The sequence below is a fragment of the Narcine bancroftii genome, chromosome 2 (assembly GCF_036971445.1).
Source record: "Narcine bancroftii isolate sNarBan1 chromosome 2, sNarBan1.hap1, whole genome shotgun sequence".
Classification (NCBI taxonomy): Eukaryota; Metazoa; Chordata; class Chondrichthyes; order Torpediniformes; family Narcinidae; genus Narcine; species Narcine bancroftii.
This window is the reverse complement of record NC_091470.1, coordinates 140,950,529-140,969,391: the sequence shown is the minus strand read 5'-3', so window position 1 is coordinate 140,969,391 and position 18,863 is coordinate 140,950,529. Positions and strand designations below refer to the sequence as shown.

Genomic DNA, 18,863 nt, shown 5'->3' with positions numbered 1-18,863 from the left:
CTGGCCTATTTCTGTGCTGTAATTGTTATATGGTAATCTTCGGGTTCATTTAAAGACTCAGAAGTGACTTCATCAATATTTTCAAAATTTAAAGGGGAACTAAGGATAGATTGAAAGTTCTCATTTCTGGTCAAGAATTACATATTCAGAAATACGGTTAGTGTTGCAGTTAGCACCACAGTATTATAGTACTAATGACCTGGGTTCAAACCCAACACTGTTTGTAAGGAGCTCATATGCTTTGTCTGTGACAACGTCGGCTTCTTCCCATACACCAGAAGTACAGGGCTAACATGAGTGCATTTGGGTAGCACAGGTTATTGGGCCAGAAGGGTGTTACAGTGTTGCATCTGTAAATTAAGTTGCCAGTGTTTTAGTATCATTTATGTTCAGAACATAGAACAGTAGAGCAGAAGGTGGAGGCCCTTTGGCCCATGTCTGTACTGAACTTAAACCTCTTCTGCCTGCTGGAACCACATCTTTCCAGTTTCAGTACCAATTGTTGATTAAATACCTATCCACCCCAGTGACCCACTGGTTCAAATCTGGCGCTGTCTGTAAGGAGTTTGTCCGTTCTCCCAGCGACTACATAGGATTTCCCCTCAAAAAAAGCGCACAGGTTATAGGTTAATTTTTGTGTAATTTGGCCAGGTTTAAATGGATGGAATTGGCTTCTACCATGCTGCAATTAAAAAAAAAAGCTCCCATATCTCCTTCAAACATTTCCTCCCTTAAACACACATTCTCTAGTTTGCAACTTTTTTTTTTAAACCTCGGGGAAAAATTTCTAACCACTCAATTTTATAAACATCTATCAAATCTCCCCTCAGCCTCCCAACACTCTGGAGAACACAACCCAAGTTTGCCTGTCTCCTTATGCCTTACAGTTCTGGCAAATCTGTTCTGTACCTTTCCAAAGCCTCCACAACCTTCCTGTAATGGGGCAATCAGATGTGCACAAAATATTCTTAAATGCAGTCAAACTGAAGTTTTATGTAGCTGTAACACAACTTCCTCACTTTATACTCAATGCCCCAACCAATGAAGGTAGGTATGCACCAATCGTGGCAAAAAACCACGACTTACAGATTTCCAGCCAGAATAAATCCTCCGCCGACTCCCCCCCCCCCCCCCCCCACCCCCACCCTCTCACCCCTCCACCGGTACCTGTTTTCTTTGGTCAATTCCCCAATGATCCTGTGCATTTTTGTTTGCTGAACATTTTCCAAGTTACCTTTTAATTAAATATCCATTCTGGAATCTTATTAACCAAAAATATTAAGTTATAGGGAAAGGCAACTCTGCAGCATTGACACATGAATAAGTAAGGATGTGAGAGAGAGAGTATATGGAAGCAGCAGAGCTTTTTAAAAATTTGTACATTCGATTTGGTGCATACACCCAGGCTCCAGTCCTCATCTCTGTCTGTTTTAAATAGCAAAGAAAAAAAAATTGATGAGAAAATGGTCTTCCTACCTTCATCAGCCACAGCATTCAATGATTTCCCACCATTTACTTCACAGGATTCGTTCAAACTTCAAATAAGCACAATTTCCAGAATGAAGTAATAATTTGAACCAATAACAGGTGAACATTAATTGTTGCAATTTGTTGCACAATTTTTCCTTAAAAAAAGTTTATTTACAGTATCTGCATATTCAAATTCCACTTGTTCATAAAAAACTTGCATATTCAAGGCACGTCTGTTCACTGCACCACATTAAAAGGCCCATGTACAGATCTCCTATTAAGCAACTTTTTCGATTAATAGAACAGAACGCACACACTTGAATAGACGATCACAGCAGTGAATAACAAATTGACCTCAAAAAGATTTCTTTACAAATTACAAGCAACTACACTTAGGTACATTATTTCCCAAAGAAAAATATTAAGGAACTTTACATAGCTACAAAGAGCACGGCTACTTTCTAAAAAATATTTATGTATGCAGCAGCAAAGGGAAGTAGCCGTGTATCTTTAAAACCTGTAACAGCAATCCAAGTTCAATAGTTGGGGCCAAGTACAAGAAAACAGATGGCAATTATTCAGTCACACATTCAAAAACGATTAAATTACATTTTTTGCTATGCAAATTCAGCATCTAACTGGACACCTCTTTGCGTGCCAACAAGGTGCACTCAAATGAAACTTCAATGAAGATGCTCTTGCTCTTCACCCAACCTAGAAACATGCACGTAGATGTCCATTTATGAGCTTAAATACACACAGAAAGCAAATCTTAAAATCGTATTTGACACCAGCAAATTAAAAATAAATAAACCCTGAAATAACACTAGATTGTAAACCTGTACAGTTCTGAAAATTTAATATGAAATTGACCAGCTCTTGGTGAGATACAGCCAAAAACAGAGGTTAGCAGAAGCCACCTACATCTGCCTTCAGAAGACTACAATTCTAACAGTGCAATTTACAGAAAGGAATCCACCTACATCTCTAACAAAAAGGTTAGAGATTATATAGAAAGGCAATGCAAACTACAACTACAGAGGGCGAGCCTATTATCGCCTGTGTCTATTATGACTAGACTGACTGTTGTGATGCTTTGTGGATCTTTCATAGGATCGTGACTGATCATGCCTTCGTTCTCTGTGATGGCTTCTACTTTCTTTGTGCTTCCGAGAAAAATCCAAACGCTCTCTGGACCTGCTTCTGGACCTTGACAAACTTTTACTGTAGCTCCTGCTGCGTGATCGCCTGTGTTTGTGGGAATTGAATTTGTATTCTCGCATATCATCGTATTCCTTGGCTTTTTGCCGGCCAATGCAAGGTGAGCTTTGCTTATGTCGCTGTGGAGGAGAATCACTACGGCTTCTCGAATGGCTCTGTGATTGAGAGCTGTTGGAGCCAGAGCGGCTTCTTGTCCTTCTGCAGAAGGAGATTTGTCCACACATAGAATTAATGCAAAAATATAAATTTAATTCAATCAGAGCAAATAGTCTCAATATAGTAGCCCAATGAGGTCAATAGGGTTATTAATGACAAGAGAGGCATGTTGAAACAGTTATCACAGGAGCACAAACTGACTTGTTCACATATCCATGTGAATGCTCTTTCCTGAAGGCTGAACTTTGGCTTGTTGTTTTAAATGTACAGGGGTGCTGCAGCTTCTCAGTCATGGAATATTTTCTAATCCCTGTGGTGGGAAGATGGATGTTCTAAAACATACCAACAAAGTGGAAAATTGGTCAAGGAACCAGAGGGATTTGGCTGTTGGTATTTAATTCCAGCAGTCTGTGCACATGCCCAGGTGGAGGTATGAGCAGAGATTTCCTTCAGAAACAAGGAGTGCTTATTTCACATCCAGTAAACAAGAGAAGTCCTGCTTTCAAAATGTCACTTCTCAGCCTCAAAGTGCCCAGAATATTCTATGAACCTGAGCACCTTGTTCATCTTAATTAACAGCAAGCTACCTTGAACACTGCCCTACAAACTAGGTACATCTGTGGAAGAATCTCACTGTGTATTGCTTCATGGTCCAGTTAAACCAAACTTCCTGTTGTAAAAAAACATTCTGAATGATCAGAGATGGAAGTCCAATATATATACAGACAGCAGCACACCTACAATTTACACCTTTTGTAAGTATGCTAGGAGAGAACCTTTAGTGTTTTGTGAGCATATGTCAGAAAAAACATCCTCAGCAGTTCAACTAATCCAAGGTGTTACAGATTTTCTGGAAACTACTATCATCCTAGTCAGTGGTACAGGTCTGGGATTGATTAAAGTTTCAACAACTAAATATCAATAGCATTCATAAGATGGAGCTAAAGTTTCATTAAAGTATATTTGACATTTCCTATCAAAATAATAAAATGGCTAAGTAACAAGAGCAAGAGGAGCAAACAGCAAAGCTCATTACAATTTCTCAGCCAAACTCCCAGACCTTGCCTGAATGTCAATCCACAAAATGACCAACTTCATCCAATAGGACTCCCCACAGAAGAAAGGAATTTTGCCATTTTTTTTTGCTTTGTCCAGGCCACACTGTTTTAAAGATAATTTCATGCAAGGAGATAAAAAAACTTGCTAATTCAGAGGCCATGTGCACATTTGAAATCAATAAAATTTATGATGTGTGTGTGTGTGTATATATATAAACATATCACACACACACACACACACACACAGGTGTGTGTGTGTATGTATATATATATATATATGTATATATATATATAGATGAACCTAGAATGATGCTCGTATTGTGCTGACCACGCCAACATTATTTCCAAAGAACCAGCCACAAAATATCTGGTTTCCCACTGGATGTGGCCCCAATGCCAGATGTTGGCCGCAGCAAGGACACAGCATCACTTTTACACCATTACATTTTGTTGTATTCAAGTGACCTATTAGTTGGCCAAAGGAGAAGCATGTGGCAGTGCTGACATTTCATATTTTTAAACTTACCGCCTCCTCGGGGAATGTGACCTCGAGCGAGATCTCGAGTAACTATGATCTTTGCTTCTGCTTCGACTTCGGCTGCCCTTCCCCTTTTGTACACTAGAAACAGAAAATTAGAAACCTGCATTCACAGCACAAAATATTTTATTTTGAAATCTATGATAAAAAGTTCAGGTTTGTGAATTTTTGGGAAAGTTACAACATCTGGTTGCGCAAGAAACAATTTTAATGTTAACAAACCATTCAGTTATCAAAAAAATAATTTATTCTGTCCATTAAAATTGCCAAAATTTATTGTCGTGGACCCTGCTTACCCATTTAATGGACTCGTAGATTGAGGCCATTTTTCTTCCTCATCCAGTTTTCTTCTAGCATTTTTCATTGCCTGAATGGAAAGTGGTGAAGGTTTTTCAAGCTTCCCATCCTTCGGAGAATCTGAAAAGGATGGATTGGAAAATTCATTAAATTAAAACAAAACAGGAGGATAATATCTACCCACACAATTTCACCTTCTCTGTCACTCATTGGCTTTGAGACCGTGAACAATCTTAGATTTGGAAGCAATGCTCCGCAGTTCTAGATTCCACAAGAGGGAAAACATCCTTTCAGCATTTTTGTTTAGCCTCCTCAGAATCATGTTTTCCAGTGAAATCACATTTTTATTCTTCTGAACTCTAATAAATGTATAGCCAACTTGTTTCTTAACGAATGAGCATCTGTTCAAGACTGTTGTTCCAACAAGTTTTAAGACTGCTATACTTGTGCCTGTGCCTAAGCACTCTACCGCCATGAGTCGGAATGACGACCGCCCGCCCTGTTGCATTTACTCCTATCATCGCAAAGTGTTTTAAGAGGTTAGTTTCATCTCATCTGAAATCTTGTTTGCCTGCCACTATGAATCAACATCAATTTGCCTACTTTGCTAATAGGTCAATAGAGGATGGCATTTCAACAGTGCTATACTGACTCACCTTGATAGACTGAACTCTTATGTAAGATTACTATTTATTGATTATGGTTTGGCTTTCAACACTGTTGTACCATCAAAGCTGATAACCAAATTTTGTTTTTATGGTATTGGCTCATCCTTTTGTAATTGGATTCTGGATTTCCTTACTAACAAGCCCCAGTCCGTTAGGTTGGGCAATATTTTCTCCTCTGCTATCATTTTGAACACCAGAATTCCCCAGGGTTGCATGCTGAGCCCCCTTTTGTATCCCATCTTTACCTCTGACTGTGTTCCCATGTACAACTCAAACTTAATTATAAACTTCACAGATGATACCACAGTGGTCAGGCTGATCACAGGGGACAATGAAATGGCCTAGAGGTTCAGCCTTGTGGTGTGCTGAGAACAATCTGTTCTCAATACCCAGAAGACAAAAGAGATCAGTGTGGATTTTAACCGGACAGGAAGCCACATACATGTCCCAATTTACATCAATGGAGTGGTGGTGGAGCAGTTACAGAGCTTCAAATTCCTGGGGGTCCATATCTCTGCAAATCTCACTTCGTCTTTGAATTCATCAATGTTGATCAAGAAGGAGGAGGAGTCACGTGATGGAGTAGTGGCCGGTCGGGGAACTCCAGCCCTCTCAGGAAAAGTTGAAAAAAAAAACACAGAAAACACAAAGGCACAAACACAAAAATTAAAATAAAGTGAAAGTAAAGGTGGGAAGAAAATGGCAGCGAAGAAAGAAAAGTCGAAAGCCACGGGAAGAAGAGAAGAAGAAAAGACATCGGAAGAAGAAGGTGAAGGCCTTACTTGTCCGAGGAGGCCCGCCGCGGAGAGAGAAGCCTGCTCCCTAAGTTCAGTCGAAGTCCCGAGCTCAGGACTACAAAAATGGCTCGCGGAGCCAAGCAAAAGTGCGCAACCGCACATGACAAAAAAAACAGTGACGGGAGGGGGGACCAGCTGAGGAGTCGATCTCCACAGCTGAGAATGACAGCTACAGCACAACAACAAGAGAACATAGAAAACAACGAGAACAAGAAAGAAGAGAGTAAAAAGAAATCAAAGAAACAACAGATAACCAACCCAGAGGAAGAAGAAGAAGAAGAACATAGAGAAATGGAAGAAGGGAAAGGCAAGACCATGGATATATTTTTTTTTAAAGAATATATGGAATCAGTAAAAGAATGGCAATCACAAGAATTTAGTGAAATAAAAAGAAGAATTAAAAGTACAGAAGAAAAAATGAATAGATTAGAGATGGTTATGTCAAATATAGGAAAAAGAGTGGACCAGGTGGAAGAACGAGAAACAGCCGTAGAAATGGAAGTAGAGGACTTAAAAAAGCAATTAGAAGAATCTAATAAAAAAGTTAGAGACACAAGAGCTGTTAGCTCAGAAGATAGATATAATGGAAAATTATAATAGAAGAAATAATATAAAGATAGTGGGCCTTAAGGAAGATGAAGAAGGCAAGAATATGAGAGAATTTATAAAAAATTGGATCCCCAGGGTCCTAGGAAGACCAGAATTACAGGAAGAAATGGAAATAGAAAGGGCACATAGAACATTAGCCCCAAAACCACAGCCACAACAAAAACCAAGATCCATTTTAGTAAAATTCCTAAGATATACCACAAGAGAAAATATATTGGAGAAAGCAATGAAGAAAATAAGAGAAGACAAAAAGCCACTGGAATACAAAGGTCAAAAAAATTTTTTCTATCCAGACATAAGTTTTGAACTCCTGAAGAAGAGAAAGGAGTTTAATACAGCAAAAGCGATCCTATGGAAAAAAGGATATAAATTTATGCTAAAGTACCCAGCGGTACTTAAAATAGTTATTCCAGGGCAGCAAAACAGACTATTCTCGGATCCGGACTACAAAACAAGACAGAGAGATGAAGACACGAGAGCAAAAATGACCACGAACTATATGTATGTGTGCATATGGGTATATATATATATATATGTGTGTGTGTGTGTGTGTGTGTGTGTGTGTGTGTACATGAGTGTATCCGTATTTAAAGGAAAATATATAGAGTATAGATAAGTAATAAGGGAAAGAAAGGGAAGAGAGGAAGTAAGGAGGGAATTAAGAGAGTGACCTTTGTTATATATGAAAATTAAAATCTTTTCTGGTTGGGGAGGAGTTACGGTGACTGCGAAATCAGTTGACGCTTGCGAGTGAATTTGAAAATCCAAATGGAGAGGGGAGATGTGGTTGCCCGACAAGGGATAAAGGGCAACTCAGGAAGGGGAGGGGATAGTGGGGTTAAAGGAATTTTAGATAGGAGAGTAATGGAAATATTTTATGTTTTAGAAAGGTTGTCCTATAATGTGCTTAAAAAAAACCAGAAATGGATAAGAAGGAAAGGTGATGATGAGGAAACAGAAAGGAAAGATAAATAAAGTATAAGATGGCTATGTTGAATTATATGACTTTAAATATTAATGGAATACATAACCAAATCAAAAGGAAAAAACTGTTAAATTATTGAAAAAAGAAAAAAATTGATATAGCATTCATATAAGAGACATACTTAACCGAAGTGGAATACAAGAAATTAAAGAGAGATTGGATAGGACATGTAACAGCAGCATCATATAATTCAAAAGCAAGAGGAGTAGCTATATTAATCAGTAAAAATGTACCAATTAAAATAGAAGAGGAAATAATAGATCCAGCAGGGAGATACGTAATGATAAAATGTCAGATATATTCGGAGTTTTGGAATTTACTCAATGTATATTCATCTAACGAAGAAGATCAAAAATTTATGCAAGATATTTTTTTGAAGATAGCAGACACGCAAGGGAACATACTAATAGGAGGGGATTTCAATCTTAATTTGGATTCAAACATGGATAAAACTGGGAAAAAAATTAACGGAAAGAACAAAGTAACCAAATTTATAATTAAATCGATGCAAGAAATGCAACTTTTGGATATATGGAGGAAACAACACCCAAATGAAAAGGAATATTCATATTATTCGGGTAGACATAAAACATACTCAAGAATAGACCTATTCCTGTTATCAGCTCGCACGCAAGACAGAGTTAGAAAAACAGAATATAAAGCTAAAATATTATCAGACCACTCACCCCTGACTTTGGCAATAGAGTTAGAGCACATCCCTCCAAGAATGTATAGATGGAGATTAAACTCCATGCTACTTAAAAGACAGGATTTTAGAGAATTCATTGAAAGACAAATTAAAATGTACTTTGAAATAAATACGGAATCAGTGAAAGATAAGTTTATACTATGGGACGCAATGAAAGCATTCATCAGAGGGCAAATAATAAGTTATGTAACCAAGATGAAGAAGGACTACAATCAGGAAACAGAGCAGTTGGAAAGGCAAATAGCAAATATAGAAAAAGAATTAGCAATGAAGGAAGACACAACTAAAAGAAGAGAATTGGCAGATAAAAAAATAAAATATGAAACACTACAAACATATAAGGTGGAGAAGAACATAATGAAGACAAAACAGAAATATTATGAACTAGGAGAAAAAACGCACAAAATTCTAGCATGGCAGCTTAAGACAGAACAAGCTAAGAAAATGGTATTGGCATCAAGGAAAAAAGACAAACAAATCACATATAATCCAACGGAGATTAATGAAAACTTTAGAGAATTCTACGAACAATTATACCAAACTGAAAACGAAGGGAAAGAAGACAAAATAGATGAATTTTTAACTAAAATTGAACTACCAAAATTACAAATAGAGGAACAAAATAAATTAATAGAACCATTTGAAATAGTAGAGATAATAAAAAAACTACCAAATAATAAAACACCAGGAGAGGATGGATTCCCAATAGAATTCTATAAAACATTTAAAGATTTATTAATTTCTCTCCTCCTGGAAGTAATCAACCAGATTGATAAAACACAAAGCTTACCAGATTCATGCAAAACAGCAATAATTTCAGTAATACCAAAGACAGGGAAAGATCCACTCGCACCAGCGTCATATAGACCAATATCTTTACTTAACACAGATTATAAGATAATAGCTAAACTATTAGCAAACAGATTAGCCGACTATGTACCAAAAATAGTAAATCTAGACCAAACTGAATTTATTAAAAAAAGACGAACAACAGACAATATTTGTAAATTTATTAACTTAATTCATGCAGTAGAAGGGAGTAAAGCGCCAACAGTAGCAGTTGCTTTAGACGCAGAGAAGGCCTTTGACAGAGTAGAATGGAATTATTTATTCAAAGTACTACAAAAATTCAGTTTACCAGAGAAATATATTAATTGGATTAAAGCATTATATAAGGGGCCATTGGAGAAAGTGACAGTAAATGGATATATATCAAAACAATTTAACTTAAGCAGATCAACAAGGCAGGGATGCCCACTATCGCCATTATTGTTCGCGTTAGCCATAGAACCACTAGCAGAACTGATAAGAACAGAAAATAAAATTAAAGGGATAAAAATAAAAGACAAGGAATATAAAATCAGTTTATTTGCAGATGACGTTATAGTATACCTAACAGAACCAGAAATATCAATAAAAGAATTACATAAGAAATTGAAGGAATATGGAGAAGTGTCGGGATACAAGATTAACGCAAATAAAAGTGAATCAATGCCAATGAATAATGCGAATTTCTCAAAATTTAAGAAAGAATCACCATTCAGATGGCAAATGCAAGCAATACGATACCTAGGTATACAAATAAATAAAAACCTCGGCCATCTATATAAACTCAATTATTATCCACTAATGAAAAAAATTACAGGACGACTTAGAGCATTGGAAAGACTTACCACTAACACTAATAGGAAGGATAAACTGTATTAAAACGAACATTTTCCCAAGATACAATACCTATTTCAGGCATTGCCAATACACTTGATGGAGAAATTCTTCAAGGAGTTAAAGTTCTGACGTACAATATTTTGGTGGGGTATGGGAAATGTTCTGCACAAGCTGGTAAGGATTTTCAGTAGGGAGTGAAAACTGCCCATGGATTGTTGGAATGCAATCGCCTCCCATCGAATCTACCTAGAGGGGATGATACTTGAACAGGGCGAGGAATATCATTAAAGACGCAACACCCCCTAACCATGAACTATTTACTCTCTTACCATAGGGCAGACATTAAAGGAGCCTTCGCTCAAGAATACCAGTCTTAAAAGAGTTTTCATGAAGCCATGATAATGTTAAATACCAATTCATGGCATTGAGCAGTGCTGCATTTATATTTTACAATCAGAATTTTTTAAACAATTTATTTTAGAGAATTGCGGTCTTACTGTACATGGTTTATTGTGTTTTTGTATTCTATTTTACCTCCATTCCGGTCGATGCTAATCACGTTTCATCGGCTGGAACACCAGCATAATAACATAAAGTGTCTTATCATTGCACTTATTTATTTAATAGAGACCAAACTTCTCACGCCTGGTTCAATGTTTTGCCTCGTCTCTTTCAAGTGGGCCCCTTATTTTTAAAAGTGACCCATATTTTTATATATATATATATATATATATATATATTCTCCCACAAGAAGAAACATCCTTTCCACTCAAGTTCTGAGAAGTTTAAATCAAATCCTCTCTCACCCCTCTGGACCCCAATGGGTAAAGGACAATCTGACACTCCTTTTGTAGAACCAGAGAACACTGCAGCTCAGTCTCAGGCCCATTCAGCCCTTCTAGTCTATGACAAACTTAAAAAAAAACTTGTCCCACTGACTTGCACCCAGTGCATCGACCTCCATACCTCTCCCATCCGTGTACCTGTCAAAATTTAAATTGAGCCTGCATTCACTAACTCAGCTGGCAGCTCATTCCACACTCCCACCACTCTGTGTGAAGAAGTTCCCCCTTAACCCATGTCCTCTGGTTTATATCTCACCTACCCTCAGTGGAAAAAGTCTATCTACATTTATTCTGTCTGTCCCCCTCATAATTTAAAATTCGTGATCTCCCCTCATTTTACTACGCTTTAGGGAATAAAGTCCTAACCTGTTTAACCTTTCCCTGCAACTCAGTTCCTGAAGACAGGACAACATCTTAGTAAATCTTCCCTGCACTCTTTCTATTTTATTGATATCTTTCCTGTAGTTAGGTGGTCAAACCTGCACAATACTCAGAATTTGACCTCACCAATGTCTTGTCAACTTTACCATAACATCCCAGCTCCTAAACTCAATACTTTGATTTACAAAGGCCAATATACTAAAACTCTCTTTACAAGCATATCCACCTGTGATGCTGCAAGCTTTGAAAAACTTCTTTGCTGCCCACAATGCCTCAATCTTAGTGTCAACTGAAAACTTGCTGATCCAATTTACCACATTATCGTCTACCATTACTCTCTAGCTTCTCCCATCTAGCCATTGTCGAATCCGGTTCACTACTTCACCATAAATACCTAACATCTGAACCTTCCTGACTAACCCACCATGAGGGAACTTGTCAAAAGCTTTACTAAAGTCCACGTAGACCACATCCACAGCCTTTCCTTCAACAACTTTCCTGGTAACCTCCTCGAAAAACTTACCACTCACAAAGTCATGCAACTATCTTTATCAGTTTCTGGCTATCCAAATAATTGTATATCCAATCTCTTAGAACACCTTCCAATAATTTACCTACCTCTGACATCAGGTCACCAGCCTAAAATTTCCAAAATATCCCTTGAAAACCAAGCTTCCCTCTGCCTACTAACCTGACCTTTAATCCTGACAGGAACATACAAACTCTGTCCTCAAAATCTCACATTTGAAGATCATTCTTGCCTGAAAACAACTCACCCCAATCTACGCATTCTAGATCCTTTCTCATTTCCTCAAAATTAGCCTTTCTCCAAATTAGACTCAGCCCGAGGCCCAGATCTATTCTACTCCATAATAACTTGAAACTAATGGACTTATGATCACTGTCCCAAAAATGTTCACCTACACATACTTCTGTCACGCGTCATGTCTTGTTCCCAAAAAGGAGATCCAGTATTGCACCCTCTCTAGTTGGTACCTCTACATATTGCTTTAGAAAACATTCTTGAACACATTGACAAACCCCAAGCCATCCAGCCTTTTTACAGTATGGAAGTCCCAGTCAACATGTGAAAAGTTAAAATCCCCGACTATCACAACCTTGTTTCCTGCAATCTCTCTACAGACTTGCTCCTCCAATTCTCACTGACTATTGGGTGGTCTATAATACAACCCATGAGTGTGGTCATACCTTTCCCATTCCTCAGCTCCACTTATATATTCAGTAGACAGCTCTCTGGTCTGTCCTGTCTGAGCACAGCTGTGATATTTTCCCTGACAAGCAATGTCACTCCCCCCAACCCTTCATCTCCCTGTTCTATTGCATCTAAAGCAACGGAACCCCAGAACATTCAGCTGCCAGTCCTGCCCCTCCTGCAACCAAGTTTCATTAATGGCCACAATGTCATAGTGCACAAGCCAATCCACATTCTAAGATAATCTGCCTTTCCTACAGTACTCCTTGCAATGAAATAGACGCATTTTAGAAAATTTTCACCATGTACAACCCGTTGACTCTAATGGTGCATGTAATTTTAATATAATCTTTTCCCTCCTTCATTCCTCTATCTGCTCTAGCACCACCCCCCCACTCCTGCAAATCTAGTTTAAACCCACTGGAGCAGCACTAGCAAACCTTCCCGCAAGTATATTAGTTCCCTTCCAGTTCAGGTGGAAACTGTCCCATTGGAACAAGTCCCACCTTCCCTGGAAGACAGCCCAATGATCCAGAAACTTGAAGCCCTCCTTCCTGCACTGGGGCTTTAGCCACGTGTTCAGATGAATCATCCTCCTATTTCTAACCTCACTTGCTTGTAGCAAGGGTAGCAATCCTGAGATCACAACCCTGGAGGTCCTGTCCTTCAAACTAGTGCTTAACTCCTTGAACTCTCCCTGCAGGACCATCTCACCTTTCCTACCCACTTCTTTGGTCCCTATGTGGACCACAACATCTGGCTGCTCACTCTCCCTGAGAATACTGTGAACTCAATCTGAGATATCTCAAACCCTGGCACTAGGGAGGCAACATACCATTTGGGATAATCGATTTCTTCCACAGAATCTCTTATCTGGTAGTGATATAAAGCTAGAGAGTAGTTCCCACTGCAGCGAGCGTGCAAATAGGTATCACAGGGATATGGACAGGTTAAGTGAAAGGACATGACAATCAGAACATTGAAGAATGCAGTTCATCCACTTTTATAAAAAATTGTCAAGAGATTAAAATTAACTATAATGAAAACCACAAGGTTGACATGCTGGTACTATAAATATTAGGAAGGCAAACAGACAATGCAGCAAAATGATTCAAATACAAGAGTAGAAATGTTTTGCTTCAATACACAGCCCACACAAAACAGATTTGTCTCCCTTCCCAATGGATGAAATGTTTGGAATAAAAAGTGTGCAATAAAGGTCCATCAAATTGATGGGTTTGTCATTGCAGAAGAAACAAGCAGCCTGGACCATACTTTTGACTTTTGAGGAATAGAGAGATAGCATTGATGCATGCTTTTTCTTAAAAAAAGGAGGGGCTTGATGAAGTATACATAAATGCAATTTCACTTGCCATGATATCTGAATCCAAGGATAAAATAGCAAAAAAAGCATTAGTCATTCAGGATTGCAATAAGAGTTTCTTCACAGAATGTGAAGTACAGTAAAACTCCGATTATCCGAAATGGTTGGGACCAGGCCTATTTCGGATAAATGGGTTTTTTTTCTTTCTCGGAGAACTGGTCATTTTTTTTTAAAATACAGCCCAGTAGCAACAGCCAATCATTTGTAACTGTTTATACAACAACAACCAACAAGGGCGAGTTTATTTAAAATCATTAAAATAATGTTAAATTCTCACCAAAAAAATGCTGGCCACCACCGATCACTGACACCTCGCCACTGAGGCCCAATAACCCCACTGCTGCTGGGAGCCCAACGTCCACTGCCGCCGCCGCCATCAGCGGTCAGTTCAGCTCCAAAAAATTTCAGATAAATGAGGATTTTGGAGAATCCAATTTTGGATAATTGGAGTTGTACTGTAAGTTCAAAGATGGTGATCAAATGGTCTTAAGATGTCAAACAAATCAAGGACAGTGGAGGAAAGTGGTGCTGGAGGTAAAAGATCATCCAATCATATTGAATGGTAGAATAGGCACAAAGGGCTGAATGGCCTTCCTGTTTCTATTTCTTACTCCCATATTTTCTAGGAAGACAAATATAAAATCCTTCTTTGGTCTCTGTCATTTCCTCATTCTTAAGTCTTATCCTCTGGGATCAAGTGTTTACTCTTTCAACCTCTGCCACAAAAATTCCAAGATTCTTGTCATTTGGAAAATTCATTGCTATGTATATCTTGTCAGTAAACACCAAGAGTTCCGAAGAGACTTGCTGGCAAAGACCCACTTAAACAGAAGCAATTATCTTGCTAAGATTCGAGTACAAACACCAGAGAAGGAAAAGAGAGAAAAAAAACAGGACCTCTCAACTCATGCAGCAGGAGTCAAAAAGAAGGCAGGTGCATTAAGGTGTAAAAGGAGAACAATGAAAAAAATGATTTATTTTAACATATTATTCACTTTAAGGGGTTCAACAAATAATTTGATTAATTTTCATAACAAGGACCACTTGAAATACTATCCCCAAGTTATAATGAAGTGTTTGAAGTAATCTTCAAACTTCAACAACGCATTTAGTGCAGTTTAAATTATAAATTTAAGTTACTTATAGAGCTACAAACCTGGCTTTGAAGATGGAGAGAAACCAGGAGGAGCCTCTAATGCAGGAGTCCCATCTGGCAAAAGGCCTTTGGCTTTTGCTTTTGCTTCCTGAAGAGCTGCCTTGCGCTTTTCAACTTCACTGTCGAGGTGCTCTAAATTTGCCTAAAGGTGGAATTGACAGTTCTAATTTTGCAACGTTTCAATGTATTTATTTTCAATGATAGAAATGTCAATTACAGCAATACAACCAATTTGCATACAAAACATTTCAGACCTTTCTCCTGGTGTAGAGCTTTAAAATTTTCACACAGATTTCTCTCATTTCTTCTTCATTTGTCCCAAACACTAAAAACCAATGGGGATGATTTGGAAGTGGGATCTGCAAAGAAAATTAAACTAAATTACATAGGTTGTTTCCCAAGGTGGGAGAGTCTAGGACAAGGGGGCACAACTTCAGGATTGAAAGGATTCCACTTTGAACAGAATGTGTAGGAAATTCTTCAGCTAGAGAGGGGTAAATCTGTGAAATTTGTTGCCAAAGGCATTTGTGTAGGCCAAGTCATTGGGTTTTTTAAGGCAAAGATTGATAGGTTCCTGATGAGACAGGGCATCATTGGTTATGGGGAGAAGGCCAGGCACTGGAAAAATGCATCAGCTCACGATCATATGGCAGGACAGAATCGATGGGCTGAATAGTGTTTTTATGCTCCTATGTCTTGTGGTCTTGTTAAATTAATGTGGCAGAGTGAATCTGCTGCAATTAATATAATTATACAGTACAAGTACATTTTCATACTTCTTGACTCTGCAGACTGACGCCATAATTGAAATGTTACATAATTTGCCTTTTGCATTAACGTTAGAAATCAAAATATCAACACTGGGTTTCCCCATTGATTCATTCATTCATAACTAAGCAATGTAAATCACATACATAAAAATTTAAAACAAATATCCATTCCTTTGAAGACTTGTAATTCAAGCATTGGTCAGAGAGGTGCAGAAGTAAACAAAGCAGAAAGGCCTTGCATTATTGATATGATCCACTTGGCTCTGACACATGGAAACACATTATTGTCTCAAGACTGTAACAAAATGAAAGGAAGGTGTGTTTATTTTTAGTTTTCTAACATGGTTGGTGTAGAGGTTAGCACAACACCTTTACAGTGCCAGCAATTGGGGCCAGACCTGGGTTTGAATCCCACGCTGTCTATAAGAAGTTTGTACGTTCTCCCCATGTCTGCATGGGTTTTCTCCAGGGGCTCTGGTTTCCTCCCACCCTTAAAAAAAATGTACCGAGATATAGGCTAATGGGCATAATTTGGAAAGTATGGACTCATAGGGCCAAATTGGCCTGTTACAATGCTGTATGTCTAATTTAAAGAAAAATTTAACCAATATTTGATGATTTTCCATTCTGTTGGAAGCATGCAACTCACATGCAAAATGTCTACTTGGCTGTGACACTGCACCATGGCCAAATTGCCTCTGCAATAAACAAAACATGTAAAAGAATAGTCTATGTTTGCAAGATAAATCAACTATTTACCAACCTCAAGTGCCCGAGCAGCCAAGTAAATACAAGCGCAGGCAATAGTCTCTGGATGATACCGGACAAACACATCTGTCCGCAAACTGTCATTCATATAATTCCTGAAACAGATAACAGAGATGTTGCGGCAACCCACCCAAATATTCTGCTAATTTCTCAGTGAGTGGTTTCAAGTGAAAATTAACAAGCCAAACAGGGTTCAAAATGCTCAATTTTCATTTACCTCTCATCTTAACCGACAAGGTGATCAACAAAGAAAAATAATCTGAAGATAATCTATGCTTTTCAAAGGTGCAGACTGACTTATCAATAATGTTCATTCAGCCTAATACCTTTACAATAATGAATTTGTACATTCTCCCCAAGTCTGTGTGGGCTTTCTTTGGGGGCTCTGGTTTCCTCCCACCGTTCAAAGCGTACCAGGGGGCGTAGGTTAACGGAGCGTAAATTGGGCGGCACAGACTCGTAGGCCGAAGTGGCCTGTCACTGTGCTGTATGTCTAAATTTTAAAAATATCTGGATCAAGGAGCACTAGGATGTTCTCATGAACTTGTCAGAGAAGCAGATTCTTAAAAGTGCCAATTCAAACTATTCTGGGAAATACAGATCCAATCCTTTAATCTAAATGCAGATGTTATGTAACATACTCAACTAATGAATATTTTCCTGTTTAGATAAAGATATTAAATCGGTTTACCAATATCATTTTATAGTGAAAACTGAAAATTTATTGAGACACATCAAATCTCACAATTTCATACTGAAAATTAGTATCCAAAATTACAAGATGCCTTCTCTAGAATCCAAATATTTTCTGCAAGCTAGGAGGACCATTTTTAAATGGCAGCTGACACAGGTGTTCAATCAATTTCCAGAATTACCTTAAACTGTAAATTTTAAAAAAAGTAGATGCCAAAATCATGAGCCACTGAAGTCCACATTGCTGTTTACTTTGTGTTATTTGAGGGATGGTTTCCCTTTGCTTTAAACTTAGTGAAAAAATATTAACACAAATATATTTTTTCCACAATCATATTGGATCAGCCATTTAAAGACAATCTTCACACACTGCACTAAGTAAGCATTTTGAGCCTTGCTTGGTAATGAATACAAAATAGGAGTAAAATACGGAGAACCCATTTTAACCTCTGAGCTAATCTGCACACTGGCCTGCTCTCATGTGATAAACCAATACAACTAAATATCATGTAAAAGTAATACATACTTAAAATAACCACATTTAATGAAAGTCTTTGATTGCGATTCATACTAGAATATCTGAACTTGTCTCCTTTATCTCAAAGGCATGTAACTTGCAAATAAAAAGAAAAATTCCATGCACTGGCAATGTCCTAGTCACAATATTCCAATCATCTTCTCACATCTGTACAGAATAAAGATCAACACGACTTGATTCTTTGAATATTTGGTGGTCCTCGTCCAATTTTATGGGCCAGACAATCAGATCATCTCAGCAGTGCTCATCAGTAATTGTCACATATGATCCAAATACTCGTGAAGGCAAGTTCAATTCTCCCCAGCCGCCTTCAGGAACAATGGCAGAGAATCATTCTTCTTGATAGTCCCAGTAATCAAGATTCAGTCATATCAGAAATTGAGAAGCTGCAAGATATCACAGGTGCTGCACAACAGTCAGAAGAGTTTCAATAGATTCATCAACAATCTTTAATTACCGGTAGTTTTGTCCCATTATAATTATAAAATATTAACACAATTGCTTTTAATTAATATGTACACATTAAAGTTACAGACAGAAAATTACAGACAGAAAATATTACTAAAAAGTGATATTTGCTATTTACAAAACAAGACAAGTATTTAAAATTTCTATTAATTAAAGAAATGTCTGTTTAACACAAGAAGCAGTTGGCCAGTTACTATATACCACCTCTCACTAGACAGTCAGCCTTCTTGGAGAAGAACCTGCAATGGATTGGTTCAAAGTAGCAGCCAGTTAGGGCCATCCTGGCATCAAAGTGCTTGGAGGGCAGTTCAGAAGTCTTAGTCACTTACCATCAGGGTCTACCCTTTGATCGAAAGAGTAGAAAAAAAAGAGAAGTTAAAATGGGTTCTCAATTAAGCAAACGCTATACCAGCCATAAAGACGAGTAAGCAGAAATATGAAACATTATCCAATTATGATTTTTGCATAAATCAG

General features: G+C 37.9%; 1 protein-coding gene across 7 annotated transcripts in view; it reads right to left on the bottom strand.

Moving 5' to 3' along the window:
• Window positions 1–1,619: 1,619 nt before the first annotated feature.
• Window positions 1,620–18,863, bottom strand: part of LOC138754258 (cyclin-L2-like) — a 30,575-nt gene continuing 13,331 nt past the window's right edge. For 4 of the 7 annotated variants that reach the window (XM_069918198.1, XM_069918199.1, XM_069918200.1 and 1 more), the window contains 6 exons: window positions 16,686–16,785; window positions 15,407–15,511; window positions 15,153–15,294; window positions 4,740–4,860; window positions 4,432–4,524; window positions 1,620–2,889 (listed from right to left, as the gene is read on the bottom strand). In XM_069918198.1, the coding sequence (XP_069774299.1) occupies window positions 2,523–2,889; window positions 4,432–4,524; window positions 4,740–4,860; window positions 15,153–15,294; window positions 15,407–15,511; window positions 16,686–16,785 (928 nt within the window). In that variant the 3' untranslated portion in view covers window positions 1,620–2,522. Of the gene's footprint in view, window positions 2,890–4,431; window positions 4,525–4,739; window positions 4,861–15,152; window positions 15,295–15,406; window positions 15,512–16,685; window positions 16,786–18,408; window positions 18,733–18,863 lie in introns of those variants that run through there. The other 3 variants (XM_069918202.1, XM_069918203.1, XM_069918204.1) reach the window with 3 other exon arrangements.